At 43.0% G+C, this 22,880-nt stretch overlaps 1 protein-coding gene across 2 annotated transcripts; it reads right to left on the reverse strand.

Moving 5' to 3' along the window:
- Positions 1-4,450: 4,450 nt before the first annotated feature.
- Positions 4,451-22,799, reverse strand: HBEGF (heparin binding EGF like growth factor). Of its 2 annotated transcripts, XM_056811395.1 has the most exons (6): positions 22,376-22,799; positions 21,544-21,720; positions 17,074-17,251; positions 10,522-10,677; positions 7,698-7,791; positions 4,451-5,936 (listed from the first exon to the last, which is right to left on the reverse strand). In XM_056811395.1, the coding sequence occupies exons 1-5, from the start codon at positions 22,416-22,418 to the stop codon at positions 7,719-7,721; spliced, it is 627 nt and encodes a 208-aa protein (XP_056667373.1). In that variant the 5' UTR covers positions 22,419-22,799; the 3' UTR covers positions 4,451-5,936; positions 7,698-7,718. The 2 variants fall into 2 exon arrangements, with proteins under 2 accessions (XP_056667373.1, XP_007473790.1); XM_007473728.3 differs by lacking the exon at positions 7,698-7,791.
- Between the last annotated feature and the right edge of the window lie 81 nt (positions 22,800-22,880).

The raw sequence follows: 22,880 nt of genomic DNA on the forward strand, positions 1-22,880 counted from the left end.
TTAACATACCTAGTACTTGTCTTGCTTCAGAGTGAATTCATTTAATCAAATCTCTCCTCAAGAGGTAACAGGGATATTAATGGGGCTGAAATGGTGGGAAGGAAGGAGGCATGAAACTATACTAAACAAGTCAGGCCTGCTAATGGGGCCACTGCCTTTTGGGGGACTCCCTACTAGCGCCCATGTTGTCCTAATTAATTAATACTTTATACAGCCCATTATATCTATCTATAGTCATTCTTGTGAGACTTCCTCCCCCCCCATGGTTACATGATTCTTCTTGTCTCCCTCTCCTCTTCCCTGCCTTCCCACCAGGTGACAAGCAATTCCACTGGATTATACATATATTATCACTCAAAAGCTCCTTCCATATTATTCGTTTTTGTAATACAGTAATCTTTGAAAACCAAAACCCCAAATCCTATACTCATATAAACAAGTAATAAATCACATGTTTTCTTCTGGATTTTTACTCCCACAAATCTTTCTCTGAATGTGGACAACATTCTTTCTCATAAGTCCCTCAGAATTGTCCTGGATCATTGTATTGCTTTTAGTAGCAAAGTCAATCACATTTGATCATCCCACAATGTTTTAATTACTGTGTGTAATGTTCTCCTCATTTCACTGTGCATCAGTTCATGTAGGTTATCCCAGTTCTTATAAGAATCTATCAATTCATCATTGAGCACAATAGTATTCCATCACCAACATACACCACAATTTGTTCAGCCATTCCCCAATTGGAAAGCATCCCCTCATTTTTCAATATTTTGCCACCACAAAGAGCACAGCTATGAATAATTTTATACAAACAGATCCTTTCCCATTTTTTTTTAATCTCTTTGGGATACAAACCTAGTAGTGGTATCAATGGATCAAAGGACATTCATTCTTTAAAATTCTTTGTAGCCCATTATATCTAGGCAGTCCAAACATGATTTTCTTGCCATCAACAACCCCCCATATCATACACATATACTCCCCCAACTGGCCTATTCCTTTCCCCTATTTGGAACTTGCTGTTTTCTTTATTGAGTCATTTCAGTGGCATCCGACTCTTTGTGACCCCATTTGGGGTTTTCATGATAAGGATACTGTAACGGTTTACCATTTTCTTCTACAGTTCATTTTTCAGATGAACAAACTGAGGCAAACAGGGTTAAATGACTTGCCAGGATTACACAGCTAGTGTCTGAGGTTAAATTTGAATTCAGGTCTTCTTGACTCTAGGCCTGATGCTTTATCTGTTGCGCCACCTAGCTTCTCTCTTCTGTCAGTAACATTTTTTACTTTGTACCATACCTACTTATAAATGGGCCGTGCTTACTCTGACCTCCTCCATTAGATTGAAAGTTTCTTGAGAATGAAGACTGTCATTTCCCATCTTTCATCATGTGTTATATGCTGAGCACATTATATCCATTTCATAAATTGAATTGAATGAGACCAAATCAAATTGAATCAACTGGAAATCAACTCAGTGTGGGAGGAGAAAGGAAAATGAGAATAAAAGTCTTTTTAGGGAAGAAAATAGTAAAAAGGGGATGGCTCAAAGATGTTTGAAAAGAGACAGCTACCCCCAGAAATAACATCACCTCTGGCAGGCCTCTCCTAAGGAGTGATGACAACATTTCTTATTTAGGGCCTGGCCTCATGAAGAAACTCAAGGGTCATCAATGGATCCCCCATGTGTCACATATAATTACCCAGACATTGTGGAGAATTACTGGAGTTATGAGAAGAGAACAGTTTACCGTGGAGGAAGCGCAATACTAGCAGGAAATAACACTGGAAGGAAACTGAGTGGAACAGGAGAAGAAAAGCACAATATGAACAACAGATGAGCTGGGGAGCCTTTGACTTACATTAGCTACCAACTGGGAAGTCAGAAAAGGGATGACCTTTGTCCTCTTTAAAATTCCTCACTCCACGTTGGCTCTCTGAATTGAAAAGTAAAGGCCAGACCTCTGTAGTCATGATTTCAGAAGGGTCCAACTTTCTTCCAGAAAGAGATATGGCCCATCTGACCATCCATTGGGCTATATTGTACAGGGGGCAGAGTTCCTCTCATCATGCAATCAGGGCAGTTTGTGCTCCACAGGCATGAGCTTGGATTCAGCAAGTTTTGATTAAATAATCCAAGTTGTGCAATTACATAGCCAGACCAACATAGTGTTTAGGGGGTCACTACATTTTTAAGTATAATCTCAAAAACATATAAACTGTATTTAAAAAGAAAAAAAAACCAGAGATGTGGCTATATCACAGAACCAAAGGCAGCAATGGGCAGTTGACAGAACACCAACCTTTGAGTCAGGTACTCTTGGGTTCCAATCTTATCTCTGAAACTTATTAGCTAAGCAAGTATGGGTAAATCACTCAGTACCCCCCCCTCCAGGGTACACCATAATATCATAAGCTATAGAAGAAATGTCCATCTAATGAGTAGAGGGAATCGTCTCACTGGGAGTTCTCTACACCAGTGAAATCATCAGTCTGGAACAGTACACATTTCCAAAGCTTATTCATCTGGTGAAGTCACAGTCCTAAAATATATCATCACTCCCATGGGGAAAAGTCCCTTGATAACATTCATTGAAATAACAATTTAAAATTTAAAAATAACACTTTAAAATCCTGCAAGTTATTTGAAAGACATCACTTCTTTGAAGTGGCGATACAGGAAAATGATCCCTCCCACCTCAAATGTTCTTACAGCATTTGGTCTAGCTCTCTTTTGTCAGTCACTTTGTTCTTTGCACCATACCTGTTCTTCCTCCCTCTTCTTCCCTGCTTCCATCTCTTCCCCGACAATATGGGCATCTTCAGAGTTTCAGGCCTTGCCCTCTGCTCTCCTCCCTATAATCATACTTTTGGCTTGAACTGTCAAGTTACTTCTGTACTGAAAACAAACAAATCTGTATTTTCCAGACCTTACTTACTATCTGTCATCCAGGCCCCAGTCCTGGATTCCTAGCTCCCTACTGGATGTTTCTATTTGAATGTTCTGCCATCCCTTCTAAATCAACATGTCTAAAACTTGAACTCATCGTTTTTTCCCCTAGACTACTCCTCAATTTCTCCATTTCTGTTTAATAGTAACAACATTCTCCCAGTCTCCCAGAGTCATTTCCCCTTATAAACCAATCGGTAATCATATCCTATTGATTCATCCTTTATAGTGCCTCTCATATTCATCCCTTTCCTTCCACTCCCAACCTCAACCACCCTAATCCAGGGCCTCCACCCCTCAGACATGAATTGCTGCAATAACTGCCCAACTGGTCTCCATCAATTGACTTTGTTCCTCTTCTGGTTAATTCATTCTTTGCACCACTTCCAGATGAATCTTTTGATAACATTGCTTTAGATTATGTTGGTGCCTGATTTAGAACATACTATGTCTTCCTATTGCTTATCCCATTAACCTCAGCATCTTCAGTAGAGCACTCAAGGTTTTCCATACACCAGCTTCATTTTAAGCTGCTCCCTAAGACAAGCCCTGCTCTTCAGGAGGGCTGTTATGACTGTATCCTACACCCAAAGAGCTCATTCTCCCCTCCATGCTTTTGCCCAAGCTGCTTCTCCTCCTATCATCAGCTTCACCATTACCAAGGTCTGCCCAACTCCTACTCCTCTCAATGGAAGTATTAAGCCCTTAAGACTTCCCATCTTTATCAAGCCTCCCCTACTTTGACCCCATACCACAATGAGCTTAGTTTCTCTGGCTTTCTATAGTATTTAAAGAGCATGCCAGACAAATATAGCTTTAGAGCTAGAAGAGAACTTTATGGTCATTTAGTCCAGCCCCTTCATTTTACAGACAAGGATAGAGGTTAAGTGAGATATCCAAGACCATCTAATGAGTGGAAACCCAGGGCTTCTGACTCCAAATCCAGAGTTCATTCCACTATACCACACTGAGCTGAACTGACTACATGTTATATTTGGATCATAGGCCTAGAACTAGAAGGGACTTTCGAGATCTAGTCCAATCTAGTCCTCACTTTATTATTTTTTTAAATTGAAAATTTTTATTTAATTAATTAATTTAGAATATTTTCCCATGGTTACATGATTCATGTCCTTTTCCTGCCCTCCTCCTCCCTAGTGCTCACTTTACAGATGAGGAAACCCAGGCCAGAGAGATTAAGTGACTTGCATAATATCACAGTAAACTGAAAAGTTGAGATTTGAACCCAGGTCCTCTGATGCCAGAGCCAGTGTTCTTTATAATATTATTGTTCCCCAGTTTTGCCTTGGGGTTTTTTTTGTTTTGTTTTGTTTTTTCCCCCATGCAGTATTGTCCTGACCAAAAGGTACTTCGTTTCAGTACAAGGCCTACCCTCCACTGTGCAGAGCTATGCATATACTCCTTCCCTGATAGTGTGGGGCAGGAAGTCTTCTTCAACTCTAGCCCTGCAGTTAAACAAACAGAAAACGGTACTGTTGAGTAAAGGTTATTTTTATTTGGGTTGTAGAGTGTAAATATGAACCAGATTTGGAAGAATAGAATGTAACAGTTCAGTAGAGTTGCTAGAAACTATCCCGGTGTTCACAATGACAACATTTTTTGTTATTTTTTGTTCTCTTTGTTCTGGAGTTTTGATGGGCGGGGTAGGCTTACAAAGAAACCCACCCTTCCTTCTCACTCACAATACATCTGCTTTAGACAACAGAGACCTATATAGACTCTGACTTTTCCTTTTGTCTTCCACCCCAATTTGTGGCTGTCTAATTCTTTCCTAGCCCCTTCATTTGTTAACCCATTCAGCACCTAGTCTGTAGGAACCGCACCTCTGGATATATGGAGTAGCACCAGATGAATTGTTGGAATAATAGAAATGTATTGACACAGGAAGTGATTTCCCACTCTCTTCGTGGCACAGGAGTGCTAACCAAGCCAGCCCATGAGCCTGTGCCTTGGGGAGATGTCAGAGAGAGAAAACAAGTGGCAAGGCTGAAGTCTGTTACATTGCAACATCAGCATACCCAGTATTGGAAACAAACAGCAATGGAAAAAGCAATAGGCAAAACCGCTATCCAACTCACAGAGTGGATCGAGCATTTTTAGAGCTCCGAGATATAGATCCTGACTGTGCAGAATTCTGTCCCCTCTGCGGCATACAGCCCATGCAATATCATCAGAAATGGTCACAGACAATAATACATTATTATCACAGACAAGTTATATGGCTGTCTAAGAACAAGCGAGGATATAGGAGGTTTTTTTTCACCCAGATGGTAGGGTATGAAATTGCTGCTGAAGTAACAGTCTAGGCACTTGAAATATTATTGTTAGATTGTTAAAAACTAAATAAATTAACATATATAGAATAAAATAAATACATAATTTAAAAAGCTTTTTTTTCCTTTTTTACAAACAAAAATATCTGTTAAATTATTTTTCTATGTAGGTAAAGTCCCAAAGTTCACTGTTCTGGGGCTTGCAGTCTTTCACAGTTAGCTCATCAAACATACAGTTGGAGAGTCCAAAAAGCAGATTTCTCAGTGACTACTGTAGTGCTTGGCTTTTTAGTGCTTCTTCTTTTTTTTTCCTGTTTTCCTTCATTCTAAAGCCCACAAATCTTTCCTTCTTCTTCAGTCAAAGACTTCTAGAGCATATGGAATTTTACTGGCATTTTAAATCCAAAAGATAAATGCATAAACAAACTTCTATTGAAGGAAGGGGGGAAAGGACATCATTGTCTCTTTCTTTAGCCTTTTTCCTTTCCAGATTCCCTTTGACATAATCTGCTTGGCACTTGGAGGCTCTGGCATTTTGACGAAACAGTTGTAGAGGCCTGATTGAGACATCAGCTTGGGACGAAGGTCTCTTCATCTTCATGGATGTTTGGGAAATGCCTCCAGTCGCCAAAGTTTACAGCTATGCTTCTGTGTCTTCTTAGGAGGTAGCACATCCCAGCTGATACCTGAATTCCAACAAAAAGGATTAATTTTCTAATGTTTCTTGGGTCCAATGTTATAAACTGATGGGGGTGAGGGGTGTCTGTTGTTGACATTTCATTTTTGCTATGGGTTAGGAGTCAGCTACACCAAAATTTCTACTAGTGAGAATGAAAGAAGAAATAGGGTTTCAAATGTCAAAATTAAAAAGAAAGCTGAGGTCCATGGGTCATAATATTCCTACTGTTGCATCTCTCTATCAAATTTCACTCTAAACAACTCCAAAGCACCTAACCTTCTGCACTGATCGATCAGTTCTATCCTGGCAAGTAATATCATTAGATAGAAAGAGCCCTGACTAGGGCTCAAATCACAGCTTTGCCATTTACTAGCTACATGACCTCAGGCAAGTCTTGTACCCTATATGAGCTTCAGTTTCCTGACCTATAAAATGGGAATAATATTTGTCCTAATGATCTCATACATAAAATGTAGGTAAAAATGAGATATGGGCAGCTAGATGGCACAGTAGATAAGAATGTCATCCCTGAAGTCAGAAAGACTTGAGTTCAAATCTGGCCTCAGACACTTAATTGCTATGTAACTCTGGGCAAGTCACTTAACCCTGTCTGCCTCAGTTTCCTCATCTATAAAATAAGTTGCAGAAGAAAATGGTAAACTCCAGTATCTTAGCCAAGAAAATCCCAAATGGAGTCACAATGAGTTAGACATGACTGAAAGACAACTGAATGACCAAAAGAATGAGATAGAAAGTTTCTAAAAGTCCTTTGGATCTATAAAATGCCATTCAAATGTGAACCCCCACTTTGGATTCAGAAGTCTTGGGTTTGAATTTCAATTCTGACATTTGGGACATAGTCAGTTCTTAATAAAGGACTTACCTACCAATCCATATCTACTTGTGTGACCTTAGACAAATCACTTAGCCTCTCTCCAGGTCTCAGTTTCTCTATCTATAAAATGAAGGGGTGGGCCTAGGGGGCCTCTAAGGCCTCTCCCTTCTAATTCTAAGTCTGTGACCTATTTCTACAGAGCAATTCTACTACTTTGGAATTTACCTCCAAAGGGAAAATTCCAGCTAGAGTTGAAACAGATTGGGGGGTGGGGGTGGGAAAGAAGTAGGGAAGACAGATGTCAGAAAAGAAAAAAGGAAAAGGAGCCAAAGGACAAGAATTGGAAAGACAAACTGAAGTTAGGAGCATTTTCCAGGGGTAAATGGAACATGAAGAAGCTTAAGTTAGAAGAAAGATCATTCTGAATTGGAAATGTGGATTGTAAGATAGCACATGTATAACTTGATTGAAAATGTCATAAAACAAATGTTTAAAACTCTTTCTACATGTAATTGGGAATTAAAATATAATTTAGAATAGAAGAAGAAGAAACACCATTTCTGCCAGTTAGCAGGTAGGTGAGACAGACATCCAGATCTGAAATCTCCTAAAGCAGGAATCCCTAACCTGGGGTCTACAAGTGTTCACTGATTGACTTCAAGGACGAGAAATCAACTGCAGCTTTATTTTTGCTAAACCCTGAGATTTAGCATTTCTTTCAAGCATGACATTTTTAAAGGAAACATGATTCTGAGAAAGGGTTCACCAGACCACTGAAGAGGTCTAAAACATTGGAAAAAAAAAAAGGTTAAGAAACTGTCCTAGAACCACTAGGAAAATCAGAGAGCCAGAAGTTGTCTTAAAGAGCAGAAAAACAGCAAGATCACTGAGTGGGTCTAACCCTGTCCCCAGGACAGATGCTAGGATTATTACCGTAAACACTCAGGATTTCCATCAATGGGCACCAGGAGTCCCCAGCTTAACTTTCTCTTCACTTTCTACATCATAAACTCCTCTCTTTTGGTACCTAAAGAAGAAAAACAAACTTTGTGAGCAGTAAACCCAAAGACCAATCATCTGTCTCTAGAAGGAGAAAAAGGCCTGGGCCTACTTATTTTTTAGATATTTTTCTATTGTTTTCATTTCCATGAAGAGAAGGAGAAACTGAAGTCCAGAGAATAGAAATAATTTCTCCTAGAAGCTGCACCAGGTACTTCTTCAAGGTACTAGACTATTATTCTCTGCCTCGAAGAAAAGCACAAATATTCACAAGTTATTCAAAGACCTCCTCGGCAAAGGTTCAATTGCCTTTGATGGAAGCTGACTTTGGCTAGAAGGAGGTTATGAGATCAGGTTAAACTCCTCTAGTCCATGCCCTGACTACTCAGCAATGATTCTGCCATCACCAAAACAGGATCAAAACTTGGAGAGAAGGGGCAGTTAGATGGCACAGAGGATAGAGCCACACCTGGAGTCAGGAGGACCTGAGTTCAAATCTGACCTAAGATACATCCTAGCTGTATGACCCTGGGCAAGTCACTTAACTCCATTTTCCTAGCCCTTGCCCTTCTAGCTTAGGGTTGTTATTATTAAGGCAGAAAAGAAGGTTTGGTTTTTTTAACTTTTATAAAGATGAGATAGAAAGAACAGTGGATGGACTTGCAAGGAAATCATCTCATAAATGGTTTGATAGGGCACATAAAAATAGAGGAAATTCTCTGGAGGAGAGGTATAGATTCTAAGCTGGCAGGTTTTGAATTGGATGCCACTGACTGAGTTCATCTCTCCCCAGGGGAGAAGAGGTTAGGACTTTTGACTTATAAAGGCAACAGAGCAATAAGCTTGGGGGTGGTCTAGCTTATCTGCAATGGGAGGATGAGGGCTCAGATCAGATAGGATTTCTATCCACTCTCATCCCTTCAACAGAACTCCAGGCTACCCTTGCAGATGTTCATGGTAGGAACCAGAGACGACTTAGTAGAAATACCCTCAATGACTCAGTTCCAGAAACTCGCCAATGGCTCTCCATGGCTTCACATCCTTTAGATAGACTATAAAGAATGTTTAACCTGGAGAAGAGAAGACTCAAGGAGAATATGACAGTCACCTCTGACTGTAGAAGAAGACCTAGACTGTTTTGTTTGGCCCAAAGGGCAGAGCCAAGAGCAATGAGCAGAAGTTTCAAAAAGGGGAATTTAAGCTCTTCAAAACTAGAATATGAGGGGGCATCTGGGTGGCTTAGTGGATTGAGAGTCAGGCCTAGAGACAAGAGGTCCTGAGTTCAAATCTGGCCTCAGACACTTCCCAGCTGTGTGACCCTCAGAAAATCACTTAACCCCCATTGCCCAGCCCTTACTACTCTTCTGCCTTGGAGTCAATACTCCAATACAGGGTATTGACTCTAAGACGGAAGGTAAGGGTTTGAATTTAAAAAAACAAAAACAAAAACTAGAATGTGGACAATGAGGAAATAGCAGTACTCAACATATCTGCACCAAATGGTATAGCATCCAAATTTTTAAAAAAGAAACTACTGGAGCTTAAGAAGGAAATAGACAGTAACACTATACTATTGGGAGACCTGAACCTTCCTTTATCAGATCTAGATAAATCAAACAAAAAAAAATAAGAAAGAGGTAGGTGATGTGAATGAAATCTTGGAAAAATTAGAGTTAATAGATATATGGAGAAAAATAAATAAGTACAAAAAGGAATACACCTTTTCAAAACTAGAATAGGCTGTCTCTAGAAACAATGTCTTCAGTTTCACTGGAAGTCTTTAAAGAGGGAGGGAAAAGAGGGAACAAGCATTTAAATGGCATCTATAATATGGTATCATGCTAAATGCCTTTTACAAATATTATCTCATTCAATCCCAACAACAGCTCTAGGAGATAGTTGTTATTTATGCCCCCATTTTACAGATGAGGAAACTGAGGCAGAGAGGTGATTTGCTCTGGGTCACACAGGCAGTAAGTATTGTGATTTTTAAATCTCCATCTTGCTTGGTCTAGCACCCAAAATTGTGCACACCCTCACTACACGGGCATGTACTAGTAAATGGCAAATCAGAAATAACTAACTGCCCACCTGGGCTGTCCTAAGTCAAGCTTGAGCCACCATTGGTACATGTGAGGCACAGGAAGTGAGGTAGAGAACAGCCTCTGGAGTTCGCTCACTTCCTGTCGACAGGGCTAGGCATCATTTTATTCTAGGAGCTCGAGCAGGGAGGAGGCCCACAGGCAGCTTTCCTTCAGACCAGTCACATGAGTGAAGGACTGATTCCCTTCTCTACCTTGGCCTTCCAGGCCTAAACTCCCTCTGGCTCTGCCAGAAGCTTGAGTTAACCTCTTTCCTTTTCCCCTTCTTTCCTTCTCTCCCTCTCCTTCTTTCTTACTCCCGTTGTAATTAAACCACCATAAAACTCCATATTGACTTGAGTGTTTCATTTAAGAATTTCATAAGTGAATTCCTTGGCGACCTTAAATTAATATATACCAGCCTTAAAAGGTGATTTCATTATCACAGTTTCTGAGGCCAGATTTGAACTCAAGTCTTCCTGACTCCTGGCCTAAGGATCTATCCACTGTACCACCTCACTGCAGAGAGGCTGGATAACTACTCTTCAGATATGCTATGGGGTGGGGGGATTCTTTTGGGTTTGTGACTTTGACTAGATGGTCATTGAGAGCCATCTGGGAACTCTAAAATCCTTTGCTTTTATAACCACAAGTAGAACATAGCTAAGACTTCTTACCTGAACATGAGCAGCCCAGCAATGATAAGGAGACAGACTGAAGAGAGCACTACTGCCACCACCGCCAAAATTGTTGTGTGGTCATAGCCATATAAGGGGTTTTCCACCGGGAGAGTCAGTCCATGGCACCGCTCTCCATGATATCCTGTTTGGCAGCTGGTGGAGGAAGAGAACAACAATTTGGTATGGTTAGTGACTAGGTCCAATTGTTTGAGTTTGGTTCTCTCTCCTTTTTGGTGCCCATAGGATGGGGGCAAGTTGGATTCTAGAGACCAAGGGCTGAATGTACCCAAACTTCAGGATTTTCACCAACATTTCAAGAATACATGTACCAGGGACATTAAATTTTCATCTAGCCCAAACTGGTTTTTAGTTTAGATAGGATTACAGAGCCAGAAAAGGAGAGAGAGAAGGGAATCAGCATTTATACAGTACCTACTATGTGCCAGACACTGGGCCAAGTACTTTATAAATACTATCTCATGGGATCTTCACAACAATCCTGTAAGGCAGATGCTATTATTATTCCCATTTTACAGTTGATGAAACTGAAACAGATACCTGCTGGGAGTGGCATGGCTAGGAAGTGTCTGAGGTCACATTTGAACTCAGGTTTTCTCAACCCCAAGCCCACAGTTCTATCCACTGTATCACATTAGCTGCCCTCTTCCAGCTAGAAGAGACCTCAGAGGTCATCTAGTTTAATCTCAACATTTTATAGATGAAAGTGTTATTTTACCCAACATCCTAAGTGTCAGAGGTGGGATTTGAACTAAAGGATACTGACTCTAAAGACAGGATTCCTTCTAATACATGTGCCTTCGTTTCAAGCTTTATACTCAGAGGATCTGTGTTTGAATCCCATTGCAATTACAATTAATTGTTTGTGTGACCTTGGACAAGTCACTATACCTCATCTGGAAAATGAGGTAGTTATACTAGTTATACTACTATAAAGGGCCCTTTTTGCTCTAAATTCTGTGGTCATATAGACAACTTTTGCTCCTGTGTTCAGAAGTATTTGGTGCTTCCTGATCTCCAGTGTGGATTTGATCCCCATCCTCATTCCTCCATCCATATCAAGGCTTATCCTCTATTTTCCCCTTTTCTGCTTCTTCAGAGCCATGTAGGATTTGGAAAAGAGAAGACACTAAGATAAGAAGCTTTGTACTTTGTCCCAGGATCTGTTGGCTTTTATTGGTTTCAATTTACTGGACAGATGGGGGTGTGAGTGTATATATGGGTATGTGATTTAGGGTTTAGGCTTTTAAAAAATCTCTCTATAGCAAAAATGAATAATATGGAAATAGGTGTCAAGTGATAATATTTGTGCAACCCAGTGGAACTGCTTGTCAGCTCTGGGAGCAGGGAGGGAAATAGGGAATGGAAAGAAAATGAATCATGTAAACATGGGAAAATATTTTAAAATTAAAATAAAAAAAAAAAGATGGTCGTGTAAGGACAGAAATCCCTAGGTTTGTGGGAGATTTAAGGTCCAAGAACACATGGCTGGCTGATCCTTGGGCCCTTAGAAGCCCTCTGTTCCCTGGCCAGTGTAGCTTCCTAAGAGGGTGTGTCTAGGTTGATGTGGGAAGCATGTGGATAGCTGGCATCCTCAGCTATCCACAGAGCCACCAGTGACAGGAAATGCCTTCTTTGTCAGAGTCCTGAGGTTGGCCCTAGACTTCTGCCTTCAAGGGGCAATGGAGGGTGGAGAAAGCAGCTCTCTAGAATCCATATCCCTGGCTGTGGACCTAGGAATTAGTTGCAAAGACTCCTGCATCCAGATGGCAAGAGGAATTCTGCCTGTGATCCAGCCAGGATCTTAAGGACTCCTAGCTGGGTGATTAAGCTGCCTTGAGTGAAATGGGTTCTGGATTTTTCTGGGGGCTCACTCTGACTTCTGTTTGTGACCTTCTTAACTGAAATTATCGTGCAAATAATGGAGGAGAAGATGTTGTGGCAGGTGTCTGGGAGCGGTTGATCCCCTCTATGGCTCCACCTGGCATTAACAACTTTTTTCCCTCCAAGATATTGGTAGTACCCAATGGGGCCTGAGGTCTTAGGGGCTGCTTTGTGGGGCATCTCTGGATACCTAGGAGGTTTTTGCTTGTTAAATGATGAATTCTGAAGTGAGATAGCTCATATTCCTCAAAGAGGGGAATCTCACAGTTACAAGTTGTTTCATTGGCTCATTCTATGCCTGAACAGGAAATGACTTCAACAAAGCCCTGACCAATTGTCATCCATCTTTGGCATGAAGACCTCCTGTTCTTGGGTACTCACTACTTCCTGAGACAGTTTGTTCTTATATACAGATTGCTCGAGCTTTAGGAAATTCCCTGAGTCTGCACCCTCCTCCCCCTGCAACTTCTGCTCATTACTTCTTTTTTGGTTTGGGCCCTGAGAAGAGAACTAATTTATTCCCTCTTTAATACAACAGCTCTTTGGTTATCATCATCCTGTAGGGAGTAATTACCTTTCCTGATTTATCTGAACCCCACCTGTCTCTCCTGCATCAGGCCCCTCTATACCCTTACCCAGAAATAAACTCAATCCTCTCCTCAGCTCATTTATATTTTCAACTTCTAACCCCCTTACTCCTCCCTCACGACTCCCCAGGCTATTAATAGGTTTATTACTTTGCCAGAAGCAGTTTTGTTTGCATTCTCCCAGTCTCCCCTTAGTATAGACCTGAGCCAAAGTGTTTCAGGCCTAGCTAGATAAAGACTTGGCCCCTGAACATAAGGAAACAGAGGGCCCTGCTGGTTTTAAGCATCAGATCATCTCCTGTGGCCAAAGAGTCTCACAGAACAAAACAAACTGACCAACAGACATTTCTCTTCCCTAGCCTGATTACACAGAAATGACAGAAATATCACTTAGTTTACCTGGACTGATGAAAATGAGACAGAAGGCACAGAGCTCATTAGATCTTCTTCCCCCTCCCCAGAAAGCAAGTGCTAACTCTAACTCCAATCAAATCCCAATTCCAATCAAAGGAGAGAATATTTGTAAAATGCCTAGCAAAGTGCAGGCACTATACAAAGGTATATTCCCTTGTGTTCAATCCCACCTTTCCCCATCAACTGAGTGTATGAGGTTGGAGCTTATTCAGGGAATGAAATCAGCATGCAGAGCTTGGGCTGCTGGACAGCCCTAGAAGGAAGAACTACAGGGATTGTGACAGTCTTTCTTTCCTGTGCTGGCTGATTTTCTAGATCTGGAGAGGGTTCTTACAACACTTGCTGACAACTGCTCTCTGGGAAGAAGTCTGTTTCCCATTCAGGATGCAGAGATGAGGGATTCCTCCCCTCTGCTCAGGGATTTCTCCAGGTTGGCATGAGGAACAATAAGACATTGCACAGCTAGCAACAGAGCTTGGTATCACATAGTCAAGGGTCTCTCCCTTTCCCAGATGAGAATTCTTGGATGCCTGAAGGACTGACTTCCCAAGCATCCCAACTACTGGGTTTTCAGACTAGGATTTCCTGGGGAAAGAGACAACAAGGTGTCACACATCCAGCCTGCACATGTTTATGCAGTGGGGGTATTGAGAGGGTGGGATAAGCAGGACATACATTTTCTCCCTATTCCCTTTCTGCTGCCCTCTTGCCAACCTCCACAAAGTAGTCTGGTACTATGTCTGATCACAGAAGACACTGGGCAGAGTTTCAGGGATTTATTCTCTCAGAAAAAGTATGAGCAATTCAGGTTGCTCCCTGGTCTTGGGCACATGACCCCTTGTATCCTGTGAGGAGTCCGATTCTGTCTTTCTACTATTGCCCTCTTCCCCTTTTCCTGTGAGACGAAAATGAGCTCTCTGGACTTCACCTAACCCTCTCAGGTAGCTTACTCAGATGATAGAAATAAAAATCTGCATCAGAGCCATGAGATTCAGTTACATAATCCCTCTCTGCCCCCATCCTGAGTCAAAAGGATAATAATGTAAACACCCTAATATACCCACTCCCCCTCCTTTTCAGACACCTCCCCACCCAACTCCTGGCTCACACACTGGAGGGAGATGAGCATATCTCCAAACATGTGGGTCCATTCTAAGCATCTGGGGGCGGGATCAAGTGTCCTGCCCTGAGCCAGCCACTCAAACTCTGCACATTCCTCCTGTGCTGTGTCCCATTTTCAGAGCTCATCTTACAGTAGAGGCAAGAGTCACTCAGGGCATCAGAAGTGCATCTTCCACCCTCTATCAGGGCATAAGCCCAGGCCCTGTCAGGTACGACCACGACTAGAAAAGTGGAAAAAAGAGACCAGCAAAGTCAGGTCAAGCCATAGGAGTCAAGCAAAGCCCACAAGTGGGTCAGACACCTTCTATGATACTAGTACCTACATGACAATTGTGTTAAAGGATCACCCCAGAAAAATCTAGAACCTATCTCTTCAAGGACAATTAGGATTCCTCACCATCCTAGCTGGGGACACAAACATCCTCTGGCTATGTGGATGAAAAAGCCTTTGCTACTAATTTCTATGTGTCTAGGGTCAGCTCTGGATTCTTGGGAACTCTTACCCCCCACCCTCCATTGCCCCTTGAAGGCAGAAGTCTAGGGCCAACCTCAGGACTCTGACATAGTAGGCATTTCCTGTCACTGGTGGCTCTGTGGATAGCGTGAGGATGCCAGCTTCCCACATCAGCCTAGACCTACCCTCCCCAGCAGCCACGCCAGCCAGGGCTTCTAAAGGCCCAAGGAGCAGCCAGCCATATGTTCTTGGATACCAATCTCCTCTCCACCACAGGCCCCAGGTTCCCACATCATTATATATGCCCAGTAAATCAGAAAAAGGAGCTAGAGGGAAAAGCAAGTTCCCTTGGGCAGGGAATAAAGTTTCTGTCTCAGTCCTTCACTTTGCCCCTTCTCTCCTCCAAATCTTGCCTCTCTCTGGAGAGATGGGGATAGGAAAAGGAGAAAGAACACACTGAGACTAGAAGAAGAGATAACAAGACCACAATGGAGACCAGGAATTGTTAGACTCTTCTGATCTAATGCTGCAGGTTACTTGCAGAGACCAGCCTGCGATTATGCTGGGAATGGGAGGAAAGGGAGTGGGCCTGAGTCTCCAGCAGCAGAGCTGAGGACCTGACATCCAGCAGGCCAAAGCATCGGACCAGTTTAGCATGGGGAGAGGCATGGCCAAATTCCTGGCTGGAAGTCAATTCTTGTGCCTGTCTCTCTCTACCCCTGGCTGATTTAAATTTTAGGTTTAAATTAGGTGAGAAAATACACCTTCCCTGGCTATTCCTGAATCCCTACAAACCCCTGACTGCTAACGGAGACCTAGAAGGCATTTAAAGGAAAGGTATTCGCATGTACAACTAAGGACCTACAAACTGAAAAAGAAAGTTAGAGACTTAGGGTTATCTTCCTAGCTACAAGGCATGGGAAATGTGGTAGCTTCAAAAAGCATAGAGAATTGTAGCAATTAGAGGTAGATGAGACTTATTGAATCAGCTGAATACCCTCTGCGGAGTTTGCAGGCAGATCCCTCCCAAATGCCTTTTCCTGGACTTATTTTAAAGTCTTTCATGAAATGAAGCTTCTTCCATTGCTTTCCCTTGACACTTTGTGCTTGCCCCTGGAACATTAGAGACATTATTTCCCCAGAAGGATATTGGTATGATCCCTCTCTGTGCTGGGCTTCACTCAGCCCCCACATTCCATCTCTGAGCCCAAATCCCAGATAGCTCCTTGAGGTTTCCACAAGGGAGAAATCAAATGTTGCATGACTGAGGGTAAGGCACCTTAGAAGTCATTTATATTTCCTATTAATTCTGCACACAGGAAATACTTTCTTAACTCAAATATTCTCAAAGACAAATGTTTCCTTGCCTTTCCAGTAGCCCCACCAAGTTTTCTTTTCCTTAAACTCCCATCCTCAGTTTGAAGGAGAGAGCTATACTCATCTCTGCACAGTGCCCAGTCACCTGGAATCATTGATTTAGATCTGGAAAGGACTTGTGTGATTTTCTAGTCCAACTCCTTTATTTACAAGTGAGGAAACAGAAGCCCAGAGAAGTAAAAGTTTGCCCAAGTTCACACAAGGCAAGAGAAAAAGTCAGGTTTTAAAGCCTAGTTCTTGGTACCCAAGTACACTTTGACCCATACATAGTCCAGACCCACATGTACTCATAAAGATACATACATGCAGGCCGTGAAAGCCAGAAAATGAGCTGGGGCAGCACCTTCATCGATCCCTTCTGGAGGGAAGACCCCATAACTTTTCTATTCTGGAAGTGGTGAAGAGGGAGGAGGGGAAAGGATTGTCCTGGAAAAGAGAGCCAGGCTTCAAACACCAGTTTCTTAAGCCAGATAAATTCATTTCTGGGGAAGTATGAAGCATCCAAAAGGATGCGAGGACGTCACAAAAGCCTGTGGTCCAGGAAATTGCATCTAAATAGGAGGCCCTTCTGATGACTAAAAATACTCCCCTCCTCCCTATTTCCGTTCTGTGAGAAACTATGAATTCGAGGAACAGCACTGGGAAGGGGCATCGGTGACAAGTTTCCCCAGAGTGTCAGGGGTTAACACTTACATGCAGGATGGCTTTCGAAGTACTTTCACATATTTGCATGCTCCATGGATGCAATAGTCCTTGTACTTCCTCAAACAGGGGTCTCTCTTCCGCCCCATTCCCTTGCCTTTTCTTCTCTTCTTCCCATTTTCTTCCTTGCTTGGAGTGACCAGAGCTTGTGGTTTGGTAGAAAATGCAACTAGAAGGACAAAAGAAATGGGGTCCCTGTCAGGTGTCTGACTTTCCGGAAGAAATGATATTAGATATATCTGAAAGAAGTGACTTCTCCCATCCAGGCTCGTGGACCCTTGGTTCATGGTTACTCTCCAGGATGTCAGAAAAATTAATGAGTAGGTTTTTTTCCCCAAAACTAAAGAAGGAATCACTGAATCAATTTCTCAAGGAGATCAGGGGAAAAGGAAAAGAACCTATATGCTCCAAAATATTAATAACAACTTTCTTTGTGGTGGCAAAGAAATGGAAAATGAGGGAATGTCCCATCAATTGAAGAATAGCTGGACAAATTGTGGTATATGATTGTGATGGAACACTACTGTATCATACAAAATAAGCAGATTAAATTTTTTTAAGCTTAGAAAGATAATGAAGAATGAAATGAGTAGAACCAAGGGAACATTATATACAGCTACAGATTTAATATTTGAAGAATAACTTGTCAATAATCACTTCCAGAGAATGAACTAGGAAATGGAAACATGTAAGATATAATCTATCTAGTTTGCCAGATGATACCTTCTATGGTATGGGAGAGAGGGGAAGGTGGAATAAGTAGATTGATTAAATTTTTTTTTAACTATAGAGGATCTAGAGACAGGGAGGCAGAAGCAAGGCATTTCACAAACCCTTGCCAGGGGATCACACACTTCAAGCATGCAAGCTTCCATCCGGTGAGTACAGCAGATTGGGCAATTCTGCCAACCATGTTCTACCCCCACCCCCATCCTTGGGGAACTCAGAATTGCAATTGATTCTATTTTGTCCTATATTAGCCTCATTTCCCGAAGTGAACACGATGACCTACTTCCAGGGGAAGAGCGTCAGAAAAGGAAGCTGCCTTTTCCTGGGAGGGCATTTGAGGCAGAGAATAAGTAGCTTTTTAAAAATAAATGGCCACTGTCTTCGAACTGTTCAGCCTTCGATGATAATCAGTTCTCAAAGGAACATGCTCCTCAGTGAGGGGCACCAGCTTGTTGGTGCTAAGAAGCAAAGAAGGAACTTTAGCATTGTGGTCAAAGTCTTGATCAGGATTTTGCTTTTCTGGCTTGAGCAAAATGCAGGGTGTCCTAAAAGTCTTAGTGCAGTTTTAAGCTGTAATGGCTTGAAAATGCACAAAGGCTCTTCTCCATCTCTTTCCTTCTTTTCCAGTTCCCTCTCTAGTTTATTAGCAAGGCTCAAAGGTTCATTCTCATTCCTCCTTAAATGTTCCTATTTATAGCTCTCCCAAGCCTAGGAGGAAAAATATATACAAAGAGCAGAGGGATGGAAAATGGAGGAAATGACCAGAAGAGGCTGGGGGTGTTTTTAAAACTGGAACAGCAGCAAAAGGAGCAATGAGGAAAATCAGCCTTGTTCCATGCTTCCAGCTGGAGCTGGCAAGGCACTCCCCACTCACTGATTAGTGCAGGAGTCTGACCTACATCCTTCACCCAATCCCAGGATCTGGAAAGAGTGATCTGCTCCATGCGTCTCCCACCGTACACATCTGCCGTACATATGTTAAGTGGAAGAATCAATCCTACTAATTCTGTTCATTGAAAGGCTTAGGATGGGGAAGGCAAAGGTCACAGAGTTTCCAGAAAAGAGGAGTCCTAGCACAAAGACCAAAAATCTAGAGCTTTGAAATGGAGATGGGTGGTGGTAGCAGCAGAAAGAAGAAACCACAGCTAGTACCAAGACTCAGGTCCTATATTTCCCCTGTCTCCTATTCTCTGCTTCCCTCTAGAGAAAGAATTCTTTTGTATCATAGACCCCTTGGGAGGTTTGGTGAAGCCTGTGGATTCTTGCTCATAATGTTTAAGTGCATAAAATAAAATACATAAGATTACAAAGAAAATTTTTGAAGTTTGGCCACCAAAAATTATAGATTTTTAAAAAATAGGCTCACAGATCCCCGGCTAAGAATACCTGATCTAGAACCCAGGGGAAACAGAGGGGGCAGTTCCTGCAAAGGGAAAAAAATGGCCATCAGTGTGGGGAAAGGCAGGCCAAGGAAAACTCAAGCAAGGAGGGAGAAAGTGACAAGGTGACAGAGTCCCTGCCCCAAGGGAGAGACAAACGGTGACTCAAGCCTACAGAGGTATGAGGAGCAGCCTGTGTGGGTGGAGAAAGAGTGAGTCACAGTCCAAGCCCTACCCTAGTGGGGGCTACATCAGGAGAGCCCCACCTCCCACTGTGGCAGGGGGGTGAGGGAACAAAATTCTAGAGGAAGGTCAGGATAGTGCAGCTTGACTCGGTTTATCCAAGAGATGGGGAAAACAAATTAAAGCAAAGCAACATCTCCGGATGAAGGGGAAGAAGCCCTTGGCTGCTGGCCTGCCAGGCTTTCTGGTTGCTGTTATACTCCAGGTTACTATTTTTCTATCCAAACAGATTATGAAGTGATTACGATAAGCCACACCCACACCCCCTTTCCCCAGGAATCCAGAATTGCTCCACCTACAAGAATTGTATTTGTGAAGGAGGGGGCAGCCTAATGCCCTGGCTCCTGGACTCTGCACCAGGGACTAGCCAGAAAAGATGACCATCTGGAGCAGAGGTTTTAAACCTTTTTTGCATCATGAGCCCCTTTAGCAATTTAGTGAAACCTATGTTTTAAAATGCATAAAATAAAATATAACAGATTCCAAAGGAATCAATTATATTGCTACAGTTGCCAAGTATTTTTAAAAACAAGTTCATAGACCACAAGTTAAGGGAACTGAGCCCTACTAGACCTAACTCTTATCCCAGAAGATAGGGTCTCAGATTGTGGGTACCTCTGGGAGAGCAGATCAGGGTTGTCTAAATACCAACCCTGGCCTGGAGAGTTGATTTTAATTTGAGTCTATCCTCTGTCATGTCCCCTCAATCTTTGTATTCAGGCAGTTGCTTTTTCTCGGTGTTTCCACTCCCATAGTTTATCCTTTGCTTATGAATGGTGTTTTTTTCTCCTGGGTCCCAGCAAGTTGTTCAGGGACATTACACCACCACTAATGGAGAATTCCATTACGTTCGATGATACCACAGTGTGTTTGTCTCTGTGTACAATGTTCTCCTGGTTCTGCTCCTCTCGCTCTGCATCACTTCCTGGAGGTTGTTCCAGTCTCCATGGAACTTCTCCACTTTATTATTCCTTTTAGCGCAATAGTACTCCATCACCAACATATACCACAGTTTGTTCAGCCATTCCCCAATTGATGGGCATCCCCTCATTTTCCAGTTTTGGGCCACCACAAAGAGCGCAGCTATGAATATTTTTGTACAAGTCTTTGTGTCCATTATCTCTTTGGGGTACAGACCCAGCAGTGCTATGGCTGGGTCAAAGGGTAGATATTCTTTTGTCGCCCTTTGGGCATAGTTCCAAATTGCCCTCCAGAATGGTTGGATCAGTTCACAGCTCCACCAGCAATGAATTAATGTCCCTACTTTGCCACATCCCCTCCATTGATTTTAATTTGAAACCCTGGACCACGTGGTCAGGATGAACATAATGGTAAACCAAGGTGTCCAGGGACCACAGCATCCACAAGAAAGATTCCTAGACACACAGTAAATATTTTTTAATTATGTTTGCCCTTGTGTCCTGGGGCCATTCAACTCAACACAGTTATTAATGGTCTGCTATAGGCACAGGACAATGTTAGTCTGGAGTTACAGAAATGAAAAATCACAATGTTCTTGTCCTCAGGGAACTTACTGAAAATGCTGATGATCACCTCCTATCTCATCTAGGGTCCTGACTTCCCCATCTGGAGTTCAATTGTTCTGCCTAGAATTCATCATCATGCCCACAGATTAGAAAAATAGCTTGAGGACAACCTAAACAAACGACTAAGTCTGATTGGAAAGGAAAAATCACTGACCTGTCCAGTCTCCAAGTAAACTGACTAATTCAGCTCTCCTCCACCACAAAAGGAGGTCGTAATTAGACTGATTCAAATATAAAAATAAGAAAGAGACAGGCCCAGGAAGTTTCAAGATGCCCTCTCACTCCTATGGACTGTACAGGGCATCTCTTGGAAATCTCCCATGAAACAGGGCATTCAGGGCATCTGTAAGCACTTATTATTCTGCTATCCTAAGACTGGAAAACATGTCTAGTCCTCCCATTATCTCCTCAATCACTAGATAGGGAGCCATGTAAGGACCTGGGCTCTCCTGAGACTGCTCAGATTTTAACACAGATATCAGATTCACTCAGAATTTCCCATTGAGATGCATTTAACTTTTTGCTAGCTGCCTGGGTCAGATGCTTGGAGTTGACACACTTACCTCTAACAAGGTCATGCTCAGTGTCTTGTAGGTCCAGGACTTCTGTTCTGCTAGCCTGTGGATGAAGCAGCTGATTCGAAGATCCAGTGAGTGAGTCAGGGTTCTCTGTCCCCCAGTTCTCTGAGAGCCGGCTCCGGGCTCTCTCTAGGCTCTCTCCACTCACCAAAGCAGAGAACACTGCAAGTCAGGGAAGAAAAAGTAGGGGAAAGAAAGAGCAGTCATTCATCTATCTCAGGGGAATCCACCCCATCTCGGACAAGCACAACCTCCTTACACATGTACCCAATCCCTACCAGAAGGTGTGCCCAGAGATCCTGAAAAGGGATTTGCCCAGACCATGTGTCCCAGGGAAAGAATGAATGAAAGGACAAGACATGGTACTCTGAAACCACAGGGGTCACTTCAGACTTAGATTTACTATCTACCAGGACTGCCCTATCTCACCCTATCTGTTCCCTGTGCATCCCTGGCTCCACCAGCATCTCTTTCAGGATGGTAAAAAGCACTGGTTATGGAGTCCCAGGACTCTAATCCTGCCTTTGACACTTACCTGTGTCATTTTGAGCAAATCTCTTAATCTCTTTGGGCCTTAGATTCGTCATAAGCAAAAAGGGAGTTAAACTAGATGACTTCTGGAGCCCCTTCCATCTCTAAATCTTTAATTTTCAGCCTGCAGACCCCTCCATGTCCTTGCCTATATTCGTGTCCTCTGTGGCCGCTCCCATACCTTCTCCTTTTGCCTTCTCTACTCCCACCCCTTGTCATCTCCCCTTATCCCAGGTCAGCATCTCGAATAACCTGGACAACCCAAGCTGCCCCCCAGCTCCCTTACCTGCAGCCAGAAGCAGCTGAAGAACAAACGATGGCAGCTTCATGTTGCCGAGAACTAGAAGACCAAGGGCCAATAATCCACTGATTTTTGCACCTAGGGGGGCGCGAGGCTCCGACGGAGGAGGGGTAGAGTAAGGGGCGCTCGCCCACTGGGCCAGGGGCTGAGCGGCTGCTGTCAGCGGTGTCAGCCCTCCTTCACTCCGATCCCCCCCTCCGTCTGTCTGTCTGTCTGTCCGTCTGAGGATTCTGTCTCTCTGTGTCCCAGCGTCCGACCGCTTGCCCGCCTGTTTGCCTGCTTGCCTCAATGAGGGGCAGCAGCAGAAGCAACAGTAGCAGCAGCAGCAGTAGCAACAGCAGCGGCGGTGGCGGCGGCGGCGGCAGCAGCAGTAGCAACGTCAAGCCGACTTGGTTCCTTCCAGCAGTCTGAGCTGCCTGCAATCGGAGCCTGAACTAAGTCTCCGCCGCCCCGCCCCTCCCGCCTGTCCCGCCCCCTACCCGGAGTAACT

The sequence above is a fragment of the Monodelphis domestica genome, chromosome 1 (genome assembly GCF_027887165.1).
Source record: "Monodelphis domestica isolate mMonDom1 chromosome 1, mMonDom1.pri, whole genome shotgun sequence".
NCBI classification, from domain to species: Eukaryota; Metazoa; Chordata; class Mammalia; order Didelphimorphia; family Didelphidae; genus Monodelphis; species Monodelphis domestica.